Here is a 20,735-nt window from a genome sequence, read left to right as displayed (position 1 = left end):
GTACATTTCCATGCAGTTTGAGTCTAGGGTTAAAAGGGGATGTTAAGAGAAAATGTATTGCTGTATCTGGACAGAAGTAGACTGGAAGAAACAGCAAGAATTTTTAAAATTTTAATTCTTCAAACTGAAATAAACGCTTGCATTTCTTGTAGGCTAAAATAGAAAGCCTGTGAAGGGAGGTGAGTAATGTATACTTAGGAAACTATAAGATAAAAGTTCTTTCAGCAAGTTGGAGGCAAGTATAAGCCCCCTCCCCCAAACGGCAGAATTACTGGGAATTCAAGCACTTTCCTGACCCATCATTTGACCTGAAATATCAGAAATACTTCCTTGAGGGCATTATAAAAGTAATTATGATTGAGGTTGGTTTTCATTTCTCCTTTTCCTAGATGAATCTCTACGTAGCAGAATTTAAATGTAGAATAATTCATAACAGCACAAGTTGAAGAGTCAGCCAAATCTGAATGTTTAGTCCTTCTCTGGTTTATCATCTCTATTCTTCCTATTTCATGAGTATATAGGCTTATGTGATTTATAGATGTTTTTCTAATTGTTTTGATTTATACTGTCATTAACGCAGATCATCTAAAAACTTTGAGGGAAGATTTTAAAGGTTCTTAATATTCTAAAACTTTACTATGCTCACTCCCATATTAGGAACACAATCACTGTTATCAGTAAAGTAGTATTCTTCTGTAAAGCATGCCCTTTTATAGGACTAAACATTCTCTACCTCAGCCTCTACTGTTCTTCTACATACATTGTTCAGTAAAAAAAATGAAACTATAAGACATGTGAAAAGGAGAAAAATGTGACTCATAATTTTTATTATTTTTTTTAAATTTATTTTGAGAGAGAACACGCGCATGAGCGAGTGGGGGCGCGCAGAGGGAGAGAATCTCAAGCAGACTCCCCACTGAGTGCAGAACCTGACATGGGGCTCAATCTCAGGACCCTGAGATCATGACTTGAGCTGAAATCAAGAAGTTGGACGCTCAACCCAGGTGCCCCAAAATGTGACTCAGAATGAAGAAAAAAAGACGTTGGTAGAAGCAGGGCCCACAGATGACCCCAATTTTGGATTAGTAGATAAGTACTTTAAAATACCTATGAAAAATATATTGAAGGGACTTCCAGTTTCCAATCTGGCAAGGAGCTTAAAAATCCTTCCTGGTCATACAGCAAGAAAAAAAGCTGAACAAGTTGAAAACCTAACAGCTTTTCTTAGATCTGTCAGAGAACTGAGGTCACAGTTCAGACCATTGCCCCCAAATTTGGAGAGACTGGTGGATTACTGGGGGGCTCAGTGAGAACAAGTTTGAGAGCTAAAAGCTCTAGAGGGTCCATTCTTAGTGGGGGCTCCCACACTTCTGTGAGTTTTACCATCCTACCAGGTTCTCACAGTGAATATCAGAGAAAAATCCCCTTGTGCTTACCCCAGAGGGAGGGGAAGAGTAACCATTTTGAAATAAAACCAGAGCATTCTGTGTTTTCTTAGTGCCTGCCCTCAAAGGGAAATGATTTCACTAGAGCCTAAGGGAGTTGGGTTTTACCAGAGCCTAACCAACCCCGGGAGAAGGGAAATACCTACTCCAGCCCCTTCTTGCCTTCCTTTCTCATCTAAGGGGGAGGGGCGTGAGTCCCAGGGACCTAGGCTCACCAAAAGACTGAGACCAGATCATAGGACTACCATAGATGGATGAAGGGCCAAGGAAGATACGGAATATATGTGTATACAGTGGGATATTACTCAGCATTGAGAGGAAATCCTGCCATTTGCAACATGCATGTACTTAAGGGACTTTATGATAAGTGAAATAAGCCATACAGAGAATACTGTATGATCTCATTTATGTGTGGAATCTTCAAGAAAATAATTTGAACACCTAGAAATAAGGAGTAGAATGGTTATTACCAGGTGAGGGCTATGAGGGAGGGAAAACAGGAAGATGATGGTTAGAAGGTATAAACCTTTAGTTATAGATGAATAAGTTCTGGGAATCTAATGCACAGCATGGTGACCATAATTAGAAATACTGTATTGTACATTTAGAATTTGCTGAAAGTAGATCTTAAGGGTTCACACACACACACACACACACACACACACACACACACACAGAGTATGTGAGGTGATGGTATATGAATTAACCCGATTATGGTAATCATTTCACAACCTATATATATATCACAACCTGTATATATGTCAAATCATCACATTGTACACTTTAAATATACACAGTTTTGTCAGTTATACCTCAGTACAGCTAGAAAAAAGGTCATAGGACTCTAGAACACTTTCCTTCCTGCCACACCTTCCCAACACATCACTAAAGGCCTACATACCCCAGTTCCTTTTACCCAGTACAGCATGTCTGGCTTTCAACAAAAAAATTAAAAGGTGAAAAGCACAGTTGGAAGAGACAGAGTAAGCATCAGAACCAAAGTCAGATGTAGTAGGGATGTTGGAATTATCCGACCAGGAATTTTAAATAGATGCTGATGGAAAAAGTAGACAACATTCAGAAATAGATGGGTCATGTCAGCAGAGATACAGAAATTCTAAGAAAGTGGTTGGCCTGGTGATGGGTGTTGAGGAGGGCACGTACTGCATGGAGCACTGGATGTTGTATGCAGACAATGAATCATGGAACACTACATCAGGAACTAATGATGTGTAATGTATGGTGATTAACGTAACATAACAAAAAAAATAATAAATTCTAAGTGTTAAAAAAAAAACACATTGAAGGACAGAGTAAAAAAGGTGAATGGCATGCATGAAGAAATAGGGAATTTCAACAGAGAAATGGAAACTAAAGAGAAAAAAAAAGAAACAGAACTGAAAATCCCAGTATCAGAAGTAAAGGAATTCACTTAGTGGGCCCAACCGAAGACTGTCGAAGCAGAAGTAGCTTGGAGATGAGCCAATAGAAATTATTCAAACTAATTTGCAAGAGAAAATGAGAAAGAAAAGAACAGAGAATCCAAAATGTGGGACAGTATCAGAGGGTCTAATATATAGGTAATTGGAGTCCCAGGAGAAGATAGAGCAAGAATAAGGCAGAAGAAATAATGAATGAGAGTTTTTGAGTATTGATGATAGTTATCAGCCAACAGGTTCAAGAAGCTCAGCAAATTTCAAGAAGTGTAAGTTAAACAAAATCCCATTTAGTCACCTCATAGTAATATTACTAAAAGAACAAGGTAAAGAGAAAATGATAAGCAAGAGGGGAAAAGTACATATAGGGAGGGTGCGGTGTTCAGAATGACCGCTGATTCTCATCAGAAACAAGACCCGAAATGAAGTATGAATGAACTGAAGTGAAATGGAAATGAAAGCCATATTTTATTTTATTCAGATAAAATCTGAGAGAATTAAGTCTTCAGTAGATCTGCATTACCAAAAAATGCTAGAAAAATTCTTGAGGGTGAAGGAAAACGATACCAGATAGTAGCCTGGATCTGCAAGAAGGAATAAAGATCAACAGAAAAAGTAAATATGAGAGTAAATATAAATGCTCATTAAAAATTATGTATTTATATCTATTTGTTTAGAAGCCTTCTGACTGTTCAAAATGTATCGTAGAGTTCATACCCTATGTGAAATTAAAATATATGGCAGTGAGAGCTGTAAATGTAGAAGGGGGTAAATGGAATGATATAGTTGTGTTTTATCTTGTTTTACAAAATATTATTTGAAAGCACATCATGATGAATTAAGAATGCATATTTTAATTTCCAGTAACCTCTAGGATAATGCATAGAGGAGATAAAATGGAATCCTAAGATAATCATTCGATTTTCCCAGAAGAAGGCAGGAAAGGAAGAAGAAAGGAACAAAGAACAGAAAGGACAAATGGGAAAGCAATACCCAGGTGATAGAATTAAACCCAGCCCTATCAAGAATTACGTTAAATGGAAACATTTTGAACACCCACTTAAAATTTAAGGCAGAGCTTATCAGGTTAGGTAAAAAAGCAAGACTAAAATACTTGCATTTTTAAGGATGAAGACACAGATTTAAAGAAAATAATGTAAAATAGGTATCATGTAAACTAAACATAAAGCATAAGCAAGCTGATGTGACTATATTAATGTCAAGTAAACTATGAAGCAGAGGTAAAGACGGAGGTTCCATTGTGACGAGAGTCTATTTGTCAAGAACTCACAACTTAAAATTTTAATTTTAAAGAATATGGAATAAAAATAGAACCAAAAAGGAGAAATAGAAATAGACATCGCAGAATCACAATTGCAGATTTTAGCAAAAACCTCTCTGCAAATGATAAAAAAAAACAGACAAAATCTGTAAGAATATAGATGGTTTGAACAACACTACTAACCAGTCTGATTTAATTGAACTTTATAGAACACTGAACTCCCAAATTATAGAATATACATTCTTTTAATGTTCACATGGAGTGTTCACCAAGATGAACATAAGCTCAGCCATAAAATAATATGTTTGAAAGATTGGTATCCTAAAGAGTATGATGGTAATGAGACTGTAATTATGATAATCTTTTTAGATAATCCTGACATACTGGAAAATGAAGCAGTATCTTTTAAAATAATCCTTGGGTCAAAGAAGAAATAAAAGAAATTAGAAATTCTATTTTTAACGTGTGATGATGAGCCATGTATTTGTGGGATTTATTTAAAGAAGTGCTTAGAGGGAAATTTGTACCTTTAAATACTTATGTGAGATAAGAAGAGAGTTAAAATCACGGGCACATTCCTCAGGTGAGCTCTCAATGTTGCTCAGCAATCCTGCTGTAATTTCTTTGTTAATTAGTTTTCCTGCCCTTAGAGTGCCTATTTCATATCTTTCTTTCTACCTCAAACTTCCCCCTCTGAGCTGATGACTTGCTTCTTATTTTGTTGGGAAAATAAAAGCAGTCAGAGGAGAAACAGACAATCCCCTTTTGCCAGATCTGTCCGCTATAATGTTCTGTACCAATGTGTCCTGCTTACCCTCCTTTAAAATGGTGAGCAATAATGTTTCTGTCAAAAGTAGTGGACCCCACATCCTCATGCTCACTCCAGGACTGTGTTCACCCTCTCTTTTCTGCATCACCCCCCCCCACACACACACACACTCCGTCTACATCATGCCTACCAAATATAAATATATGGAGAAATCTCCTGACCTAAACCTCAGACCATCCTCTACCTGTTTCCCCATTTCTTGCTCCCCTTCACAGCAAGATACCTTGAAAGAAGATTCATATCTTCATTGCCTTTACCTTCTTCATTTTCTCTTGTCCCAATTAAAATTTTGTCCCATCCACTCTTAAAATTGTGCTTATAAGCATTACTGGTGACTTCTCCATTGCCAAGTCCAGTGCTTAGTCGCAAGTCTGGGGAACATTTCTTTCCCTGGCTTCTGGTGTTTCTCCTCCCTCACAAGCTATTCTTTATTAGTCTCCTTTGATGATCTTTCCAACCTCTGCATGTGGGAGTGCTCCAAGGCTCGGTCATTGACAACCCTTCTCTGCCTGCTCCCATTCACTAGGTGACCTCATCCAGTCCCATGGCTTGAAACGCCATCTTTATGCTGATGTACGTCTTCCATTTCACCTCTCCCCGAGATTTCAAACTTGTGTATACAACTGCCTACAAGAGATCTGCACTTGGATTTCTAATAGGCACACCTCACACTCTACATGTCTAAAATGGAATTATTTCTTTCCCCTCTCTTCCCCTCTTCTCTGTTAGCAAATGAGAACTCTAGTCTTCCAGTTCTTGTTTATTTGTGTCTTCTCTCTTTCCTACCACATATCTTCACACTGTGTACCAAATCTGTACAGCTCTTGGCCCCTCTGCGGCCACTGTTCTAGTCTAAGCCACCACTGCATCTCTGCTCAACAGCATCCTCCTGTCTGGTCTCTCTGCTCTACTCGTCACTCCGCTCCACGGGGAAGGGATTTATTCGTCTGCTTTCTTCTAACCACTTTTCTCTCCATTTCACTGGATTCCAGCCATATTGACCTCTGGAGGCTGCCTTCCCACACCAACCGGCTTTCTGCCTTCTGCCTGGAAGGTTCCTCCCTGAGATGTCTACATGGTTCCCTGGTCTTTTGTGACCACCTACGTACCACCCACGTTCTACCACTCCCTGTTCCCTCACTGTCTTATTTTCTTCATAGCACTTAGCATCACGTGATATCTGTTCGTCTGTTGTCTGTGTATAACATAAACTTTGTGGCTGTGTTAACTGCTGTGTTTCTTCAAGCAGCTAGGATGGCGCCTGGTACACAGTGGGTGCTTATTAAATATTTGCTAAATAAACTGAATATGCTTAATAATCAACCTCTATTTTCTTAGTTCTCTACGAAATGCTAGAAAGAATATTATTAAAGAAGTATACATAAAAGTTCACTGTGGTTAACTATGGGTGACATTTCTTTTTATTTTTCTGAGTTTTCCAGATTTTCTGCCACAAGCACATGCTGCTTTTATACTCACAAACAGATTTCAGTAAGAATAAGAATGTATATTGTATTTTTTTGTCTTACACAGACTTAGAAACGCAACAAAGACAAAAGAAAGAAATCAGAATGTTAGCAGTGGATGCCTTGGATTGGACTTCGGGCCATTTTCCCCATTGTTTACCTTTCTGTGTTTCCTATATTTCTTCTAATAAGTGTGGATTGCTTTCATGGTAGAAAAAATAAAACTTTAAAAAGGGAGGAAAAAACCTTAGGGCCCAATAATTATAACTTACTATTTTATGGAATTCTATGGTAATTGGACTTTACTACAAACACTATAATGAAGTTTCTTAACTTTTTTATTTTGAAATGATTTCAGACTTATAAAAGGTCAAAACCAGGAGAGAATTCTCAGACTTTCACCTGTATATTATTTTACCACATTTTCTCTTTCTCAGAGACTCTTCCTCCTGCTTTCCTTTCTCCTATATACACATACATGTATATATTTAGTATTTTGTATTTTTAATATTATGTATTTTATGTTTAGTAAATATATATCCTTAACTTCTTCTTTAATCTGGAACAGTTCCTCAATCTTTCCTTGACTTTATGACTTGACATTTTAAAAGTTAACTGACCATTTTCTGGAATGTCTGAGTCTGGGTCTTCTGATGTTTCCTGATGATTAGATTTAGGATATTGGCAGGGCTGTGACAGAGTGATGACACATCCTTCTCAGTGCATTTCTTCTCAAAGCACATATTCTCTGCCTGCCCCATAACTGCCCATGAGGACTTCAGTCACGTTTTGTTTTCAATCGCGGTAATTTTTTTTTTTTTGTATCAGCATTGGTTTGTTTATTGTAACAAAGGAATCATACTGATGTAAGACATTAGTAATGGGGAAATGGTGTATAAATTGTATGCGAACTCTCTGTACAATCTTAATTTTTCAGTAAATCTAATACTGTTCTTTCTCTTTTTTTTTATTATGTTATGTTAATCACCATACATTACATCACTAGTTTTTGATGTAGTGTTCCATGATTCATTGTTTGCCTGTAACACCCAGTGCTCCATGCAGAACGTGCCCTCTTTTTTCTTTTCTTTTTTTTAAAAATTTTTTTAATTCTTATGTTAATCCCCATACATTACATCACTAGTTTTAGATGTAGTGTTCCATGATTCATTGTTTGTGCATAACACCCAGTGCTCCATGCAGAATGTGCCCTCCTCAATACCCACCACCAGGCTAACCCATCCTCCCACCCCCCTCCCCTCTAGAACCCTCAGTTTGTTTTTCAGAGTCCATCGTCTCTCATGGTTCGTCTCCCCCTCCGATTTCCCCCCCTTCATTCTTCCCCTCCTGTTTTGTCCACAGATTTCCGTAGTTAAAGTTTTGTCTCCCTCTGTAATTAATTAATAAGTTTCTTATGGGGAAACATCTTGAGACTTTGGAATAGCCCGCTTTCATCCATTTCTTTCCACTAATCCTAGCATCCACTGATGATTCTTGCCCCAAACACTTACTATTGTGATGGTTACAAAATGGTGATTTTTGTTGTTCCCTAATTTCCTCTACATGTATTAGTTGGAATTCTGCTGTAAGCGCTTTCACTTCTTTCCTTGTCATTCATTCATTCATTTATATCCATCCATATGAATTCATGAATTGTTATTTTATTCTGTGGGTTGTAATCCGTTGTCTTTATTATTTATTTTGATGCTTACGTTTTCCCTGATTTGGCCAGTGGGAGCCCTTCCGGGCTGGCTCCTGTGTCCTTTGTGACATGTATCTGCCACTCTCTGAGCACTTCTGGACTTTTTTAGAAAAGCACAGCAAGGTATGCTAAGCTCATCTTGTACTTTTCCACCGTAGCCCTAGAATCAGTCATTTTTCCAAGAAGGCTTATTACTTTCAGAGGAGAATGAAAAGCCAAAGTCTCACCAATCAAGATCTAGGTGCTAGATGTATGTATTAAAATTTCTGAAGGACTTTGTTATGACTGGTTTCTTGTTCTACAGAAAGGACTCCTATCAGAGACAGTGGTTGTTTCCAGTAAATTTTTGCTTTTAAATAAAATTGAAAATCCATGCATAATTTTGAATGCTTTGGCAGTTTAGAGGCATACTTCTCAACCTGACATACTTGGACATGAGTTGATAACGGTACTAATAAACCAGTAAGTGGATCCTTTGTCAGTAAAGAATGAGTAAATTGCACTTACCTCAGCATGATCTTTAATTCAATTCAGAATTATTTTAGTTTAGCTATTAATGGACTTGCCATTGAAAGAGTGAGTAAAATTAAGCTTTTCAAATAAGTTGCTATTTGCAAAACTGAGTACTGTAATTTGCAACATTTTATTTTTGTTCATCAGGAAAATATAGTTTCTTCCATTTTCTTTAGTCACTTGTTAGCTTCTAGCAGCTGGTAAAAGATTAAGTACGAGTCCTTAATTTCTGCTTCTTTTTTATAAATTGAGAACTTTTATAGAAATACAGTGTCAATTGCATGTTGTTGTTTTTTCCAAATAGAGTTAATTTTAAGCATTGAAGGTAAAGGACACATGTTATTTATCCTTTTCAACTTGTATAGCATCTAGCAAGAGTGTGGTTTTCAACAGTAGCTGCTGTGCTTTGAGAATGCTGGTGTGACTTTTGCAAGAGGTGCTGGTGTATACTCCTGTATTCTTGGCGATATATGCTGTCCCTGTTGATTAGATTTCTGCATAACTGAAGGGAAAGGGAAAGGATTTTTTTCTGGGGGCAGGGGAATGGACTGGAATATGTCTTTTAAACTGTGAATGGGCAAATAGAGAAAAATTAGTTGGCTACATTTTGACCAGGACTGATATTCAAAATAAACAAGTGATAGTCTTGGATATGAACTGTTTGGAACATGGTACTCTGCAGATTATCCAACTGAAGGGACAGTCATTTTCCTAAATGGGTGTTATAAAACAGTAGTTCCAAAGGATGTTATTAGGTGTTTCCAGGCCCCATCAGTTTGAAAACATGGTGTGCTAGATGCATCTCTTGCAGATTCCTATTGCACATTAGCGTATTAAAGATTTGAGATACCCCCAGGCATAGAAGCATGTTTAATCTTTTTAGCCCAGCATTTCCCAAACTTACTTGGACAGGGAGGGTTTGTTGGTTGTCTACTTGTTAACAAGAAAACACTGGAAGAGATCATATGTTTTTTTATTCAGGAGGTACTTACTGAGCACTAACTCAGCACAGGCAATACAGAGATAAAAGGTATCGCTCATACCCTCAAATAACTTATGCAAAGACAGTGTTCAGGTTATGTGAAGAGTCCTGTGACTGAGGTATACTTAAGGTATTGTGGGAACACAGAGAGAGGCATCTGATCTTACAGACCCCTATCTGCATCCTGAATTGGTTTTAAGTTAATGCATTTTTATTCATTTATTCCAGAATCTTTTTGAGCACCTATTATAAGCCAGGCATGTCCTAGACCTTGGGGATTGATAAAGCAGTGTGCAGAACCAAGGAGAGTCCTTGTCTTCTTGGATCATACATTCTCATGGAAGGAGACAGGCAGGAAACAAGATGAATAAGTACAAGTGTACAATTATAGCATGGTGATAAGTGCTAAGGAGAAAAATACAGCAGGGAGGGGATAAGGGTGAGTGTGCGCATGTGTGTGGTGAGGTGATGGCACTTTTTAAAAAAATTTTTTTATTAACATTTAATGTATTATTTGTTTCAGGGGTACATGTCTGTGATTCATCAGTCTTACACAATTCACAGTGCTCACCATAGCACATACCCTCCCCAATTTCTGTCACCCAGCCACCCCATCCCTCCCACCCCCCACCACTCCAGCAACCCTCAGTTTGTTTCCCAAGATTAAGAGTCTCTTATGGTTTGTCTCCCTCTCTGGTTTCGTCTTGTTTCATTTTTCCCTCCCTTCCCCTATGATCCTCTCTCTTGTTTCTCAAAATCCTCGTATGAGGTGATGGCACTTTTAGCTAAGGTTGCTAGAGGTGTCTCACTTAGAAGGTCACATTTGGGTATAGATCTGGATGAAGTGAGGGACCAGACCCTGTGAGTCTCTGGGACAAAATGGTCCAGGGAGAAGGAACAGGAAATGCAAACACCCAACCGGAAGCGAGAATGATTGGCATGTCTGAGAAAGAGCAAGGAGACAGTGTAGGTGGAGTGGAATATGCAAGGGAGAGGATGATAGTTGATGAGGCCAGCAGGGAAAATGGAGTTAAATCACTTTATAAGCCTCCCATGGCCTTTGGCTTTTATTCTGAGTGAGGTGACAAAGCATGGGAGGGATTTAAAAGTTCAGACCAATAGCAGGATCTGTGGGAAAGGGGAATGGGTTTAGGTATTGCAAACTTCATTTTGACCGGAGCACAAAGGAAGGACAGAAGAGAGGTGCACAGGGCCTTCTGTGCCCTGTTGAGAGGCCTAGATTTTATCTTGAGAATGGTAGGGAGCAATGAAGAATTTGAATAGGAGGGACAGTCAGATCTTTTCTTTAAGAAAGATCACTTGGCAGCGGTGTGATGAATAGATTTGAGGGGGGGAAGTGAACCTAAAAGCAAAACAGCCCAAAGCTGTTGATCTATGTAGTGCAGGAGGGAAGCAGGGAAGGTGTGAGTTCAGGGGTGCTGGGGAGAGATGAGTGCTGAGGTTGGGTGTTCCGTGAGTTGTAGCAGGAGGCAGCAACCACAGATGACTCCATTTCTTCCTGGGCTTCATTTTGGGTTGGTTGATGCCTTTCCACACGGGGATGCAAGTTTGAGTTAACGTGAAAATGAATTCCTATTGGAATTTGTACAGCATTTGGGATTCTTTATAGGATGTCAACATGGAGATGTTCATGAGCTAATTAGATACACAAGTCCGGCACTCAGGAAAGGGTTTATAAGCCAGTGAACAAACATTAATTCTGGATACCACATCTAGTTACTGAGTTGAAAAACATATAATTTGTGTGAAGACTTTATTTTATTCCTTTGCCTTTTTGGGAACCACTTTATATATTGTGGGAGTGGAAACTGTTGGCAGAATTTTAAGTGACTCCAAAGGACCATACAATAGATACCAGATTTTAAGAGAAACAATTTACTGCTCTGCTGAAATCAGTAGTCTTGGGGATCCCTTTTCCGTTTTTGGTAGGAGGCATGACTTCTAGATACAAGATGTTTTTATTGATTTTTTTACTGCTTTCATTTTTTAAGAGGAAGTTCCTCTTGTTAAGATTACACCATGAGAGTTTATGAAATTATGTTGCTTTTAGATTCACAAGAAATGTTCATCCATTGTCTGAGAGTGACCATTTAAACAGCAAATATTTCAGTCCATTTCATTAAGTAAACAGGAAATTAGTAAATGGCTTATGGCCTGAAATAATTCATGGAAGTTGCTAATTCCTAGGCAAGGAAGTTCAGGGAAGTATATGATGAAAGCAAGGGATTAGAAGTTAGAAGACCAGAGTTTTGTTTCATCTCTTACTGCCTCTTAACTAGCCATGAGATTTGGACAGATCATCTTTCGATGGTCAGGTTAGTCATCTGGAAAATGAAAGCAGTAACTCACTGTTGCTCATGAGCTGGTGCATTCATCGAACAGGCGTTTGTCAGGAGGCATTGTTCTAGGGCTGGGCTGCAACACTAGATAGACAGGCATGGTTCTTACTCTCACAGTTTGCCATGTTGTGAATTACAGCAGTTTGGATGGAAAGTGGATATCAGCACCGTATAAATTGTAAAGCACTATGAAAACATCATGGTGATTCTGGCTTTATTCTTTTTTTTTTTAATAAAGATTTTTATTTATTTATTTGACAGAGAGAGACACAGCAAGAGAGGGAACACAAGCAGGGGGAGTGGGAGAGGGAGAAGCAGGCTCCCTGCAGAGCAGGTAGCCCGATGCGGGACTCGATCCCAGGACCCTGGGATCATGACCTGAGCTGAAGGCAGTCGCTTAACCAACTGAGCCACCCAGGCGCCCGATTCTGGCTTTATTCTTTCCAGAAGATTTAGGTTCTCTTCTCATTTGAGTGATAAATTGGTAGAAGTGGAAATAAATGGTAGGTTTACACACAGACCTTAAACCCTTCCCAAAAATTAACTCAAGATGGAACATAGTCCTAAATGTAAAACTATAAAACTCTTGGTAGGTAACATGGGAGAAAAATCCAGATGACCTTGGGAATGGTGATGACATTTTAGATACACCACCAAAGAAAGGCACCACAATGAAAGAAATACTTGATAAGCTGGACTTCATTAAAATTAAAAACTTGGACTCTGTGAAGGGCACTGTCAAGAGAATAAGACAGGCCACAGACTGGGAGAAGATATTTGCAGAAGACATAATCTGATAAAAGGCTGTTGTCCATAATATACCAAGACCTCTTAAAATTCATTACCAAGAAAACTAACAACCTGATTTAAAAATGGGCAAAAGACCTGAACAGACATCTCACCAAAGAAGATGTACAGATGACAGGCATAGAGCATATGAAAAGATACTTAACATCATCTGTCATCAGGGAAATGCAAATTAAAATGAAATAACCACTTCACATCTTTTAGAAGGGCTAAAATCCAGAAAACCGACAACACCAAATGCTGATGAGCATGTGGAGCAACAGGAACTCTCATATGTTGCTGGTGGGAATGCAAAATGGTGCAGCCACTTTGGAAGACAGTTTGTTTCTTATAAAAATGAACATGCTCTTACCATACAATGTGGCAGTGTTGCCTCTTGGTATTTACCCAGGTGAGCTGAAAACTCATATCCACATAAAAACGTGCACACAGATGTTTATTCATCACCACCAAACACTGGAAGCAACTAAGATGTCCTTCAGTAGGTGAATGGATAATCAAACTGTGGTACATCCAGACAGTGGGACATTATTCAACACTAAAAAGAAATAAGCTGTCTTCCCATGAAGAAACGTGGAGGAACCTGAAATGCTTATTACTAAGTGAATATGATCAATTATAATTAATTATGATTTCTACTATATGACATTCTAGGAAAGGCAAAACTGTGGAGACAGTAAAAAATCAGTGGTTGCCAGGGGTTGAATGGCGGGGGGTGGGGGGTGATAAATAGGTGGAGCATAAAGGATTTTTATTAGTGAAACTATTTTATATGATACTATAATGGTGGATACATGTCTTTATACATATGTCCATATCCATAGAATGTATAACATAAAGAGTAAACTGAACTTTGGATGTAATGACGTGTCAGTGCAGGTTTATCAGTTATAACAAAAGCATCACTCTGGTGTGTGATGTTGATAGTGGGGGGGGCAGGGATTATATGGGAATTTTCTGTGCTTTCTGCTCAGTTTTGCTGTGAACTGGAAACTGTTCTTAAAATTAAAGTCTATTTTTTAAAAAGTGGTTCTCTGGCAGAGGAGATACGATGCAGGTGTGCCTTGCACGTACAGGGTAGACAGTTATTAAATGTTTGTTGAATGAATAAAGGAATGATGTTAGGATTTGGAAATTCAAGCAGGTACTTACGCCTATCTTTTCAGAATTTTTTTTTTTTTTTTTTTTTACATTTTAAGAAAAGTGGGAGTAGTTGTGTCTGGCACTCACAAGAATCCATACAGAAACTTTAACTCCGAATACAAAATATTGATTTTTAGAGAGTGCCAGAGTCAGCACTATATCCTTAGATTTCAAAATATGAATTAGAACAGTTTCATGCCATTGGAGAGTATTAGACACAGCATGAGATACCTGACATTTCTAATGGTGAATGAAGCAAAATCTCAAATTTAGAAACCAACATGATTTATTTATCTTGGGAAATAAAAGGAAGGTTAAGATCCCAAGATTTTATTTATTCGTAAAGCATGCAAAATGAAAGTCCTTTTTTCCCCAAAGAAGTTTAACGGGAAACAACTTACATGATAGCTCATGTAGCAGTTAAATGAAAGTTCTATACTCCCTGGGGTATTTTAAAACTATACAACTTTGGGTCAATTTCAGATAAATGTTAATATCCACAATACATTTTCAAAAGTTCTTAAGGCCCTTGACTGTGACACTATTTTTATAATCATTTGCACAAAATCCCACATGTTGACAGTAATCAGCATTGGCGAGAACGTGTGAAGGCTGCTTCAGCACTTCTTAACAGATGGCCTTCTCCATTCATTTTCTTCTCTAGGCAAACATGCTGAAGACATATTTGGTGAGCTGTTTAATGAGGCTAACAACTTCTACATCAGAGCAAATTCTCTTCAAGACAGAATTGATCGCCTTGCTGTCAAAGTTACCCAGCTGGATTCAACAGTGGAAGAAGGTAGGTAATTGCATGAAAGCAGTGAGCTAGAAGTGATGGTGACAAGCGGTAGTAATTAATTGCAGTGTAATCACTGCTTTTTCCTTGGGGTAGTGTACTGATATTTCATCTTGTCCTTTGTAGAAGAATGTTGGTGGGGGAGGGCACAACGTTGGGTAAGGTAGTAATTAAAGAGTCTTGTTTACCTCATAGATGCCATCCATACTCTCTCTTTAAAAAATGTACACGTATAGTATTTGTTTTAAAGGATTCTTTGAATATTTTTGGTATTAGAAACCCTAGTTTAGGTCATTGGTGATTCTTTTAAAGATACTTTCTTACCTAAAAATCACAGAATCACTCCAAAGATGTGGTCCAACTAAGAGGGAGGGTGATACATACACAGCGTGACTGAGTGAAGGTGTCCACCTGCTACCCTTGTTGGGGTTGATGCCTATAAATAATCGTGGTGATCCTGCTGATTTCACATCTCAAGAAATAGCATTTACTGACGGCCTTTAGGCATCATGGTTGTAAAGTAAAGTTAAAAGTGGTAAGCACTGTGTAGGTAACTGATAATCATTTTGAGGATATACCCTGAAATTTTGACAGTTTCAATAAAATGAAAATTCAGCAATTCCTTTTTAAAGATTTCACTTTCTGTATCTTTTGGATGAGAGACTGAGATTAGACTGGAAAAAAAATCTGCAAAAAAAAGTAGAAACAGCATTTCATATTTAGTTGAGAAAAATGTTCAGATTAACAATTATTTTTACCTTTATATAGTGGTAGTTATGATTTCTCTTGTTGCATTAAAATGGTCTTAGTATATGATTTTTCTACTAGACTTAACAATAGTAGTAGTAATAAAAAATGGAAGTTTTATTTTTTTAAAAATGTGTTTTAGGGAATTCGTCCCTCATCATTTTAAAAAAATGTGTTTACTCCTGTTCAGGTCTTTTTCAAAGATCAATATTAGATTAGTGAACTAGAAATTTAACAAAAATGTAGAGCATTGAAATTTTAATATCCATTATGATACATTTCTTTAATCTGATTTTTAAGATTTATCTTGTTTGAAAAAAGTAAAACCTTGGATAGCTATTTGGTCTATTCAGATAAGAAATTTTAGCATCTTAAGCCAGTCATTCATTTTCACATTGGTATCACAAATGATTTTTAGTGTTTATTCATCTTCCTTCAGTTTTTTTATAGGATCTTGCAATTGGAAAACCAGTGATAAACCTTGTGCTGGAAAAGGTTAATCTGTACACTAGAGTTCTTAAGATTTTACAGTGTATCTCATATCTTTAAAATCCCTTCCACTCAAGATTTATCTGATTTCTGTCTTTTGCATGGATTTTATAGTAGAAAAAACATTTGACCAAGTTAGGAAATCTGTGTTCTATTTTGGGTCTGCCTTTTCTCCCTGGGTGATCTTGGAAGAGTCGCTTAACACCCGACTCTCAGCTTCATTGGTCAAGTGGGTTAATGGACCAGGTTGCCCAATTCAAAAGTTTCTGTCAAAGTTAGATGAGTTAATACGTGAGATGTGAGGTGTTACACAAACACAAGAAATAGGTATAATCAGCCCTGATTTTCTTACCCGAGTGTAGTTTTATATGCTGCTACTTAATTTCTAGGACTATACGTATTTTGAAAAGCCTTGCCATCTTTCCTTAATGTTAGTGTCAGTAAAACTTCATGCATTTTTTACATTTGTATATTTTTTACAGACGTATTGCCTACATGTATTACATTCAACTGGTATTAACTGAATATTTTTTTCCTCCAGGATACCCAAACCTTTGTGTTTACATGCCTGTTATACTCAACTATATTCCTGCGTGGTTTCTGAAAAATGCTATTATAAAGAATGATGTTCTAATACTAGGTTTAAAGAAATGATTAGATCACTACAGAAGAAGAAAAGACGTGATTTGTCTTCATTTTATAGAGACAGCTGTTATTTATAAGAAGGAAGGAATGTACATGCTATGTAAGCATGGTTTTAAATGAACAATAAAAACATGATTTTGTTATTCTAGAATCATAAATTCTATTGGTGATTGTGTCTCAAATGAGACTTATTGCTAAACAGTTAAAAATATTTCAATATAACTCAACCTGGGGGGGCTTTTTTTCTAAATAGTGTCACTACAGGATATCAACATGAAAAAAGCTTTCAAAAGTTCCACAGTCCAAGACCAGCAGGTGGTTTCAAAGAACAGCATTCCTAATCCCGTTGCTGACATTTACAACCAGAGTGATAAGCCACCTCCTCTGAATATTCTTACACCATACAGGTATGGCTTCATGCATTCCCAGTGCCTTTTTAGTCTAGATAAGCTGAGGGAGGACGACAGTGCTGTGGACGTGTTTTTTCAAACTTTGAATATAATTGCAGGTATTATATACAACAAAATTAGTTTACCGGTACAGAATTGTTAAAGGTTTAATATTTCAAAATAGAGATAAACTCAACCAAGAGAAGTGTGAGCTCTAATATTAGCTTTCGTGGATATCCTTAGTAGGTGTAGGTAGCTACTTCTGTAGATACCTGAGTGTAGATATCTGAAGTAGAAGTGGACACATTGCATAGTATTATGTGTGCTTATGTTGTTCCTTATATTCAAAGTCCACTTTAAAGGAACTGCATAATTCATTTATAATGCAGCGAAATACCTATCAGCATTTCAGCGCTGCAGGGACATTTGTTATTTAATTCAGAAAAAGGTATGCTGCAGCAGTAGGGGTTTTTACGAGTGAATAATACAGTCAACAAATTAACCTGTTACTCTAAAATGGTGGGACATGGTATCAGGACCAAACTTTCCAGAATAAGAATGGAAAATCAATAGTGGAAAAAATTAATATTAAGAAACTAAAAAGGCTTGTTAAAAACACCTCTCCTACCTCTTACCACATTAGTGTTTTCTTTCCATATTTTGTCACCTTCATCCCCGTCTCCCTTTTCCACATACCTGCTCACTCTCCGTCGTACAGCTTGTTCTTCTCCACCTTTGCCCTCCAGGTAAGCTCATGCCCTCAGCCTCTGATGAGCACAGGCTGTGGTGGAGGGTGTCCTCACGGCCCACAGGACTAGCTCCGCTGGCTGACAGATTCCCTTTACCATCGATCGAGTGGGTTCTCTGTTTCCGGTGCCACCATCTTGGGCCTTTGGTCCTTCTGGGGGAGTGCTCAGAGGTTTTTTTGTCTGAATTCCTATTCCTTCTCAGGGTCCAAAGGGAGGTGTTTGGACTCACCCTCTGTTGCAGCTCTGCTAATAAAGCAGCAGTTCAGCGGCATCCCTTTCTTTCAGCATGGAGAGAAAACGTAATAGAAATCCCATGGAAACTATGATGGGAGAGGGCCAGTGGGCCACAGCTTTCTATGAGTATGCTTTTCTGGAAGTTTTAGCACGCTCATCTAAAAATTAATCATCTACATGAGTAGTAGTATTGTAAGCCTGATGTTTTATCTTGTGCTTTTGCTTTCATTCAATAGGCATTTTTTTGGGGGGGGGTGGCAATTTCAGTTTTATTTAGCACTAGAAGCCCCAAGGGCAGGCCTATTAAAACTTTCCTAAGACACCTCACTAAATATTCTGTTCTAAAGGAAAAAGCCTAGAAAACTCAGTGGACCACTTACATGTGATGAATCGAGATCATGATTAGATACTTGTAGTGATAGACAACTTTTAATTGTATAAAAAATGAATTGACTTTCATATATATTGTATGTGTATGTTCAGTTTTATGGAAAATAAAAATGTCTGACTTTTTAGTAGTGTGTTTAAGAATAGCAGTTCTAACTCAAATGTACTTTTTGACAATAAAGTAGTATTTGAGGTATATAAAACACTAAAGACCGTGTTAATATATGAGCATTACAACATGACTGGAAAATGAAGTATTGGTTGCTATCAACATAGGACATTGCTGCTTATATTCTTATGTTGAGATTAATATTTGTTTATTGACATGAGCTTCTGCCTTCATTAAAGTATTAACTCCCCTTTTTTAAGAAAACTTTGTTTTATATGTCTTAAATTTTGTAGCAAGTAACTGTGCATTTTATGTCTTAAATTTTGTAGCAAGTTACTGTTCAGCTTTTCTGTATCCTCAGTCCATTTGGAAGACCTGGTATCTTTGGGAGACTATATTTTTCACAGGAATGTTATTAATAAAATCTCTATAATGCAGGTCTCCTATCAGTTAGGAAACTTGGAAAGGAAAAGAAGGGTTTCAAGTAATAAAGATTGAAGTGTAAAGCGAATTGCCATGGTTAGTGATTTTCAGAGGGTCGATGGGCCAGAGTAACCCCTATAGGAACCTGGGCCTTAGTTTGTGATGAACGTGGCATAGCAGAAACATCAGGGACCGGCAGACGGGATTTTCCCCTGGGCTCATTCAGTTAGTTTTCTTCTCTGTGCATAAACTCTTTCTTATGCTCACCTCACTGTGCCTCATTTCATTTTGCTTTTCTCTGTGCCGTAAATGACTTACTGAAACACTGATTTGAAATGTAAATGCTCTGCTTCCTCTTGAAGGTAATCTACAGGCCAGATACTTTTTTAAAGCATTAGTCGTATAGAGCGTTTAGTTCGTGTTAAGATTATTTTGAGCCTTCCTATTGATTTATGTTACAACTTGGGATTTGTATTGGTTTTATGATAGATGAATAACATATAAATCCTTGAAATAGTCTTTAGACCACAGTGGTTGTAGCAGGACTTGAAAGTGAATTCTCTTTGTGGGTTACTTCACCTTCCATCACACTTAATACACTGGGAACATTTTGCTTCTTTCCGAATTGAATTTATAGATGTTGGGCCAACCTGATAAAAGGGACAGCATCCTTACTAATTTTTATCCTGATAATATTGAAGCTCCAGAGTAGAGGTGAATATCTGTACACACCAAGAATCCATTCATCTCTATGTATGACTCCTGTTGGAATAAACAAAACATTTCCTGAAATAATTGAGGTATCAAATATCATTGTTTATGAGCCATATTGTGATTTTGAGGCACTTTTCTGTACTTAAATCTGAATTGGCAAGAGTACTTTTTATGTAATTATTCTAGAAAAAGTTACTGTTCTTGCATGTTCACCTTTTTTTTTTCCAAATAAGGAGATCAGAGAGACTTAATGTGTAGGACAGTCAAAGTGCCCCATGTAGATGTTACCATCTCATGAGTTAAATTAAGTGAATATTCACTCCACATGAAAATGTCTGACAGCCTTTTCCCCCAACTTGTGCTACATTGATTTACAGAGATGACAAAAAGGATGGGCTGAAGTTCTACACTGATCCTTCCTATTTCTTTGACCTCTGGAAAGAAAAAATGCTGCAGGACACAGAAGACAAAAGGAAGGAGAAGAGGCGTCAAAAGGTAAAACTAATTCTAGTACGGGAACTCATGAATCAATGTTTAAATGAGATCCCTGTTTGGAAAAAAGTCAGTAAGTCCTTTATGTAAATGGGTGAGATGTTGGATTTAGTGCAGAGGCGCAGGTTTCATTTTTTACATGAAGATACTGACAGTTTAAGCTAACACAGTAATACTGTTTTTCAGTAAATGCTGCCTGATTTGTTCCCTAATACTTGCTTTGCTTGAATAGAAGTAGTGACCAGAAGTTTTGTTTGTAACCATGTTTTATAACTTTTCTCCTGCTCTTTAAATTTAACAAAGCAGTCAACATTTCATACCAGATATAATGACCTGCTCTCATCTCTTTAAAGCATTCTTAATTGGTGTGTTGCCATCTCGCTATACTTAACATTGAGGAGATGTTCATGTTGGATTGAAAAGCGTGTGTCATCTGTACATTTAGGGCATAGTATTTACCAAAAAAATGAAATTCCTTTTGGTGGGGTGTAGTAGGCAAGTGACTTGCAAGTCTGAAGGTTGAGAAACATCCCCATTATGAGCAGTCTTAGAAGAATAATCACACTCTGCTCAGGTTTAGGGACTTCTATCTTAAG

General features: G+C 37.5%; 1 protein-coding gene across 1 annotated transcript in view; it reads left to right on the top strand.

The window, feature by feature from the left end:
- The window catches only part of WASF3 (WASP family member 3), a 123,858-nt gene that overhangs the window by 90,067 nt on the left and 13,056 nt on the right, over positions 1–20,735 (top strand). The window contains exons 4-6 of the mRNA XM_021678245.2: positions 14,630–14,764; positions 16,896–17,049; positions 20,025–20,142. Of these exons, the coding sequence (XP_021533920.1) occupies positions 14,630–14,764; positions 16,896–17,049; positions 20,025–20,142 (407 nt within the window). The remainder of the gene's footprint in view (positions 1–14,629; positions 14,765–16,895; positions 17,050–20,024; positions 20,143–20,735) is intronic.

Source organism: Neomonachus schauinslandi, chromosome 3 (assembly GCF_002201575.2).
Source record: "Neomonachus schauinslandi chromosome 3, ASM220157v2, whole genome shotgun sequence".
In the NCBI taxonomy this organism is placed as follows: domain Eukaryota; kingdom Metazoa; phylum Chordata; class Mammalia; order Carnivora; family Phocidae; genus Neomonachus; species Neomonachus schauinslandi.
The sequence above is the reverse complement of the archived record's forward strand: the minus strand, read 5'-3'. Positions and strand labels throughout refer to the sequence as shown.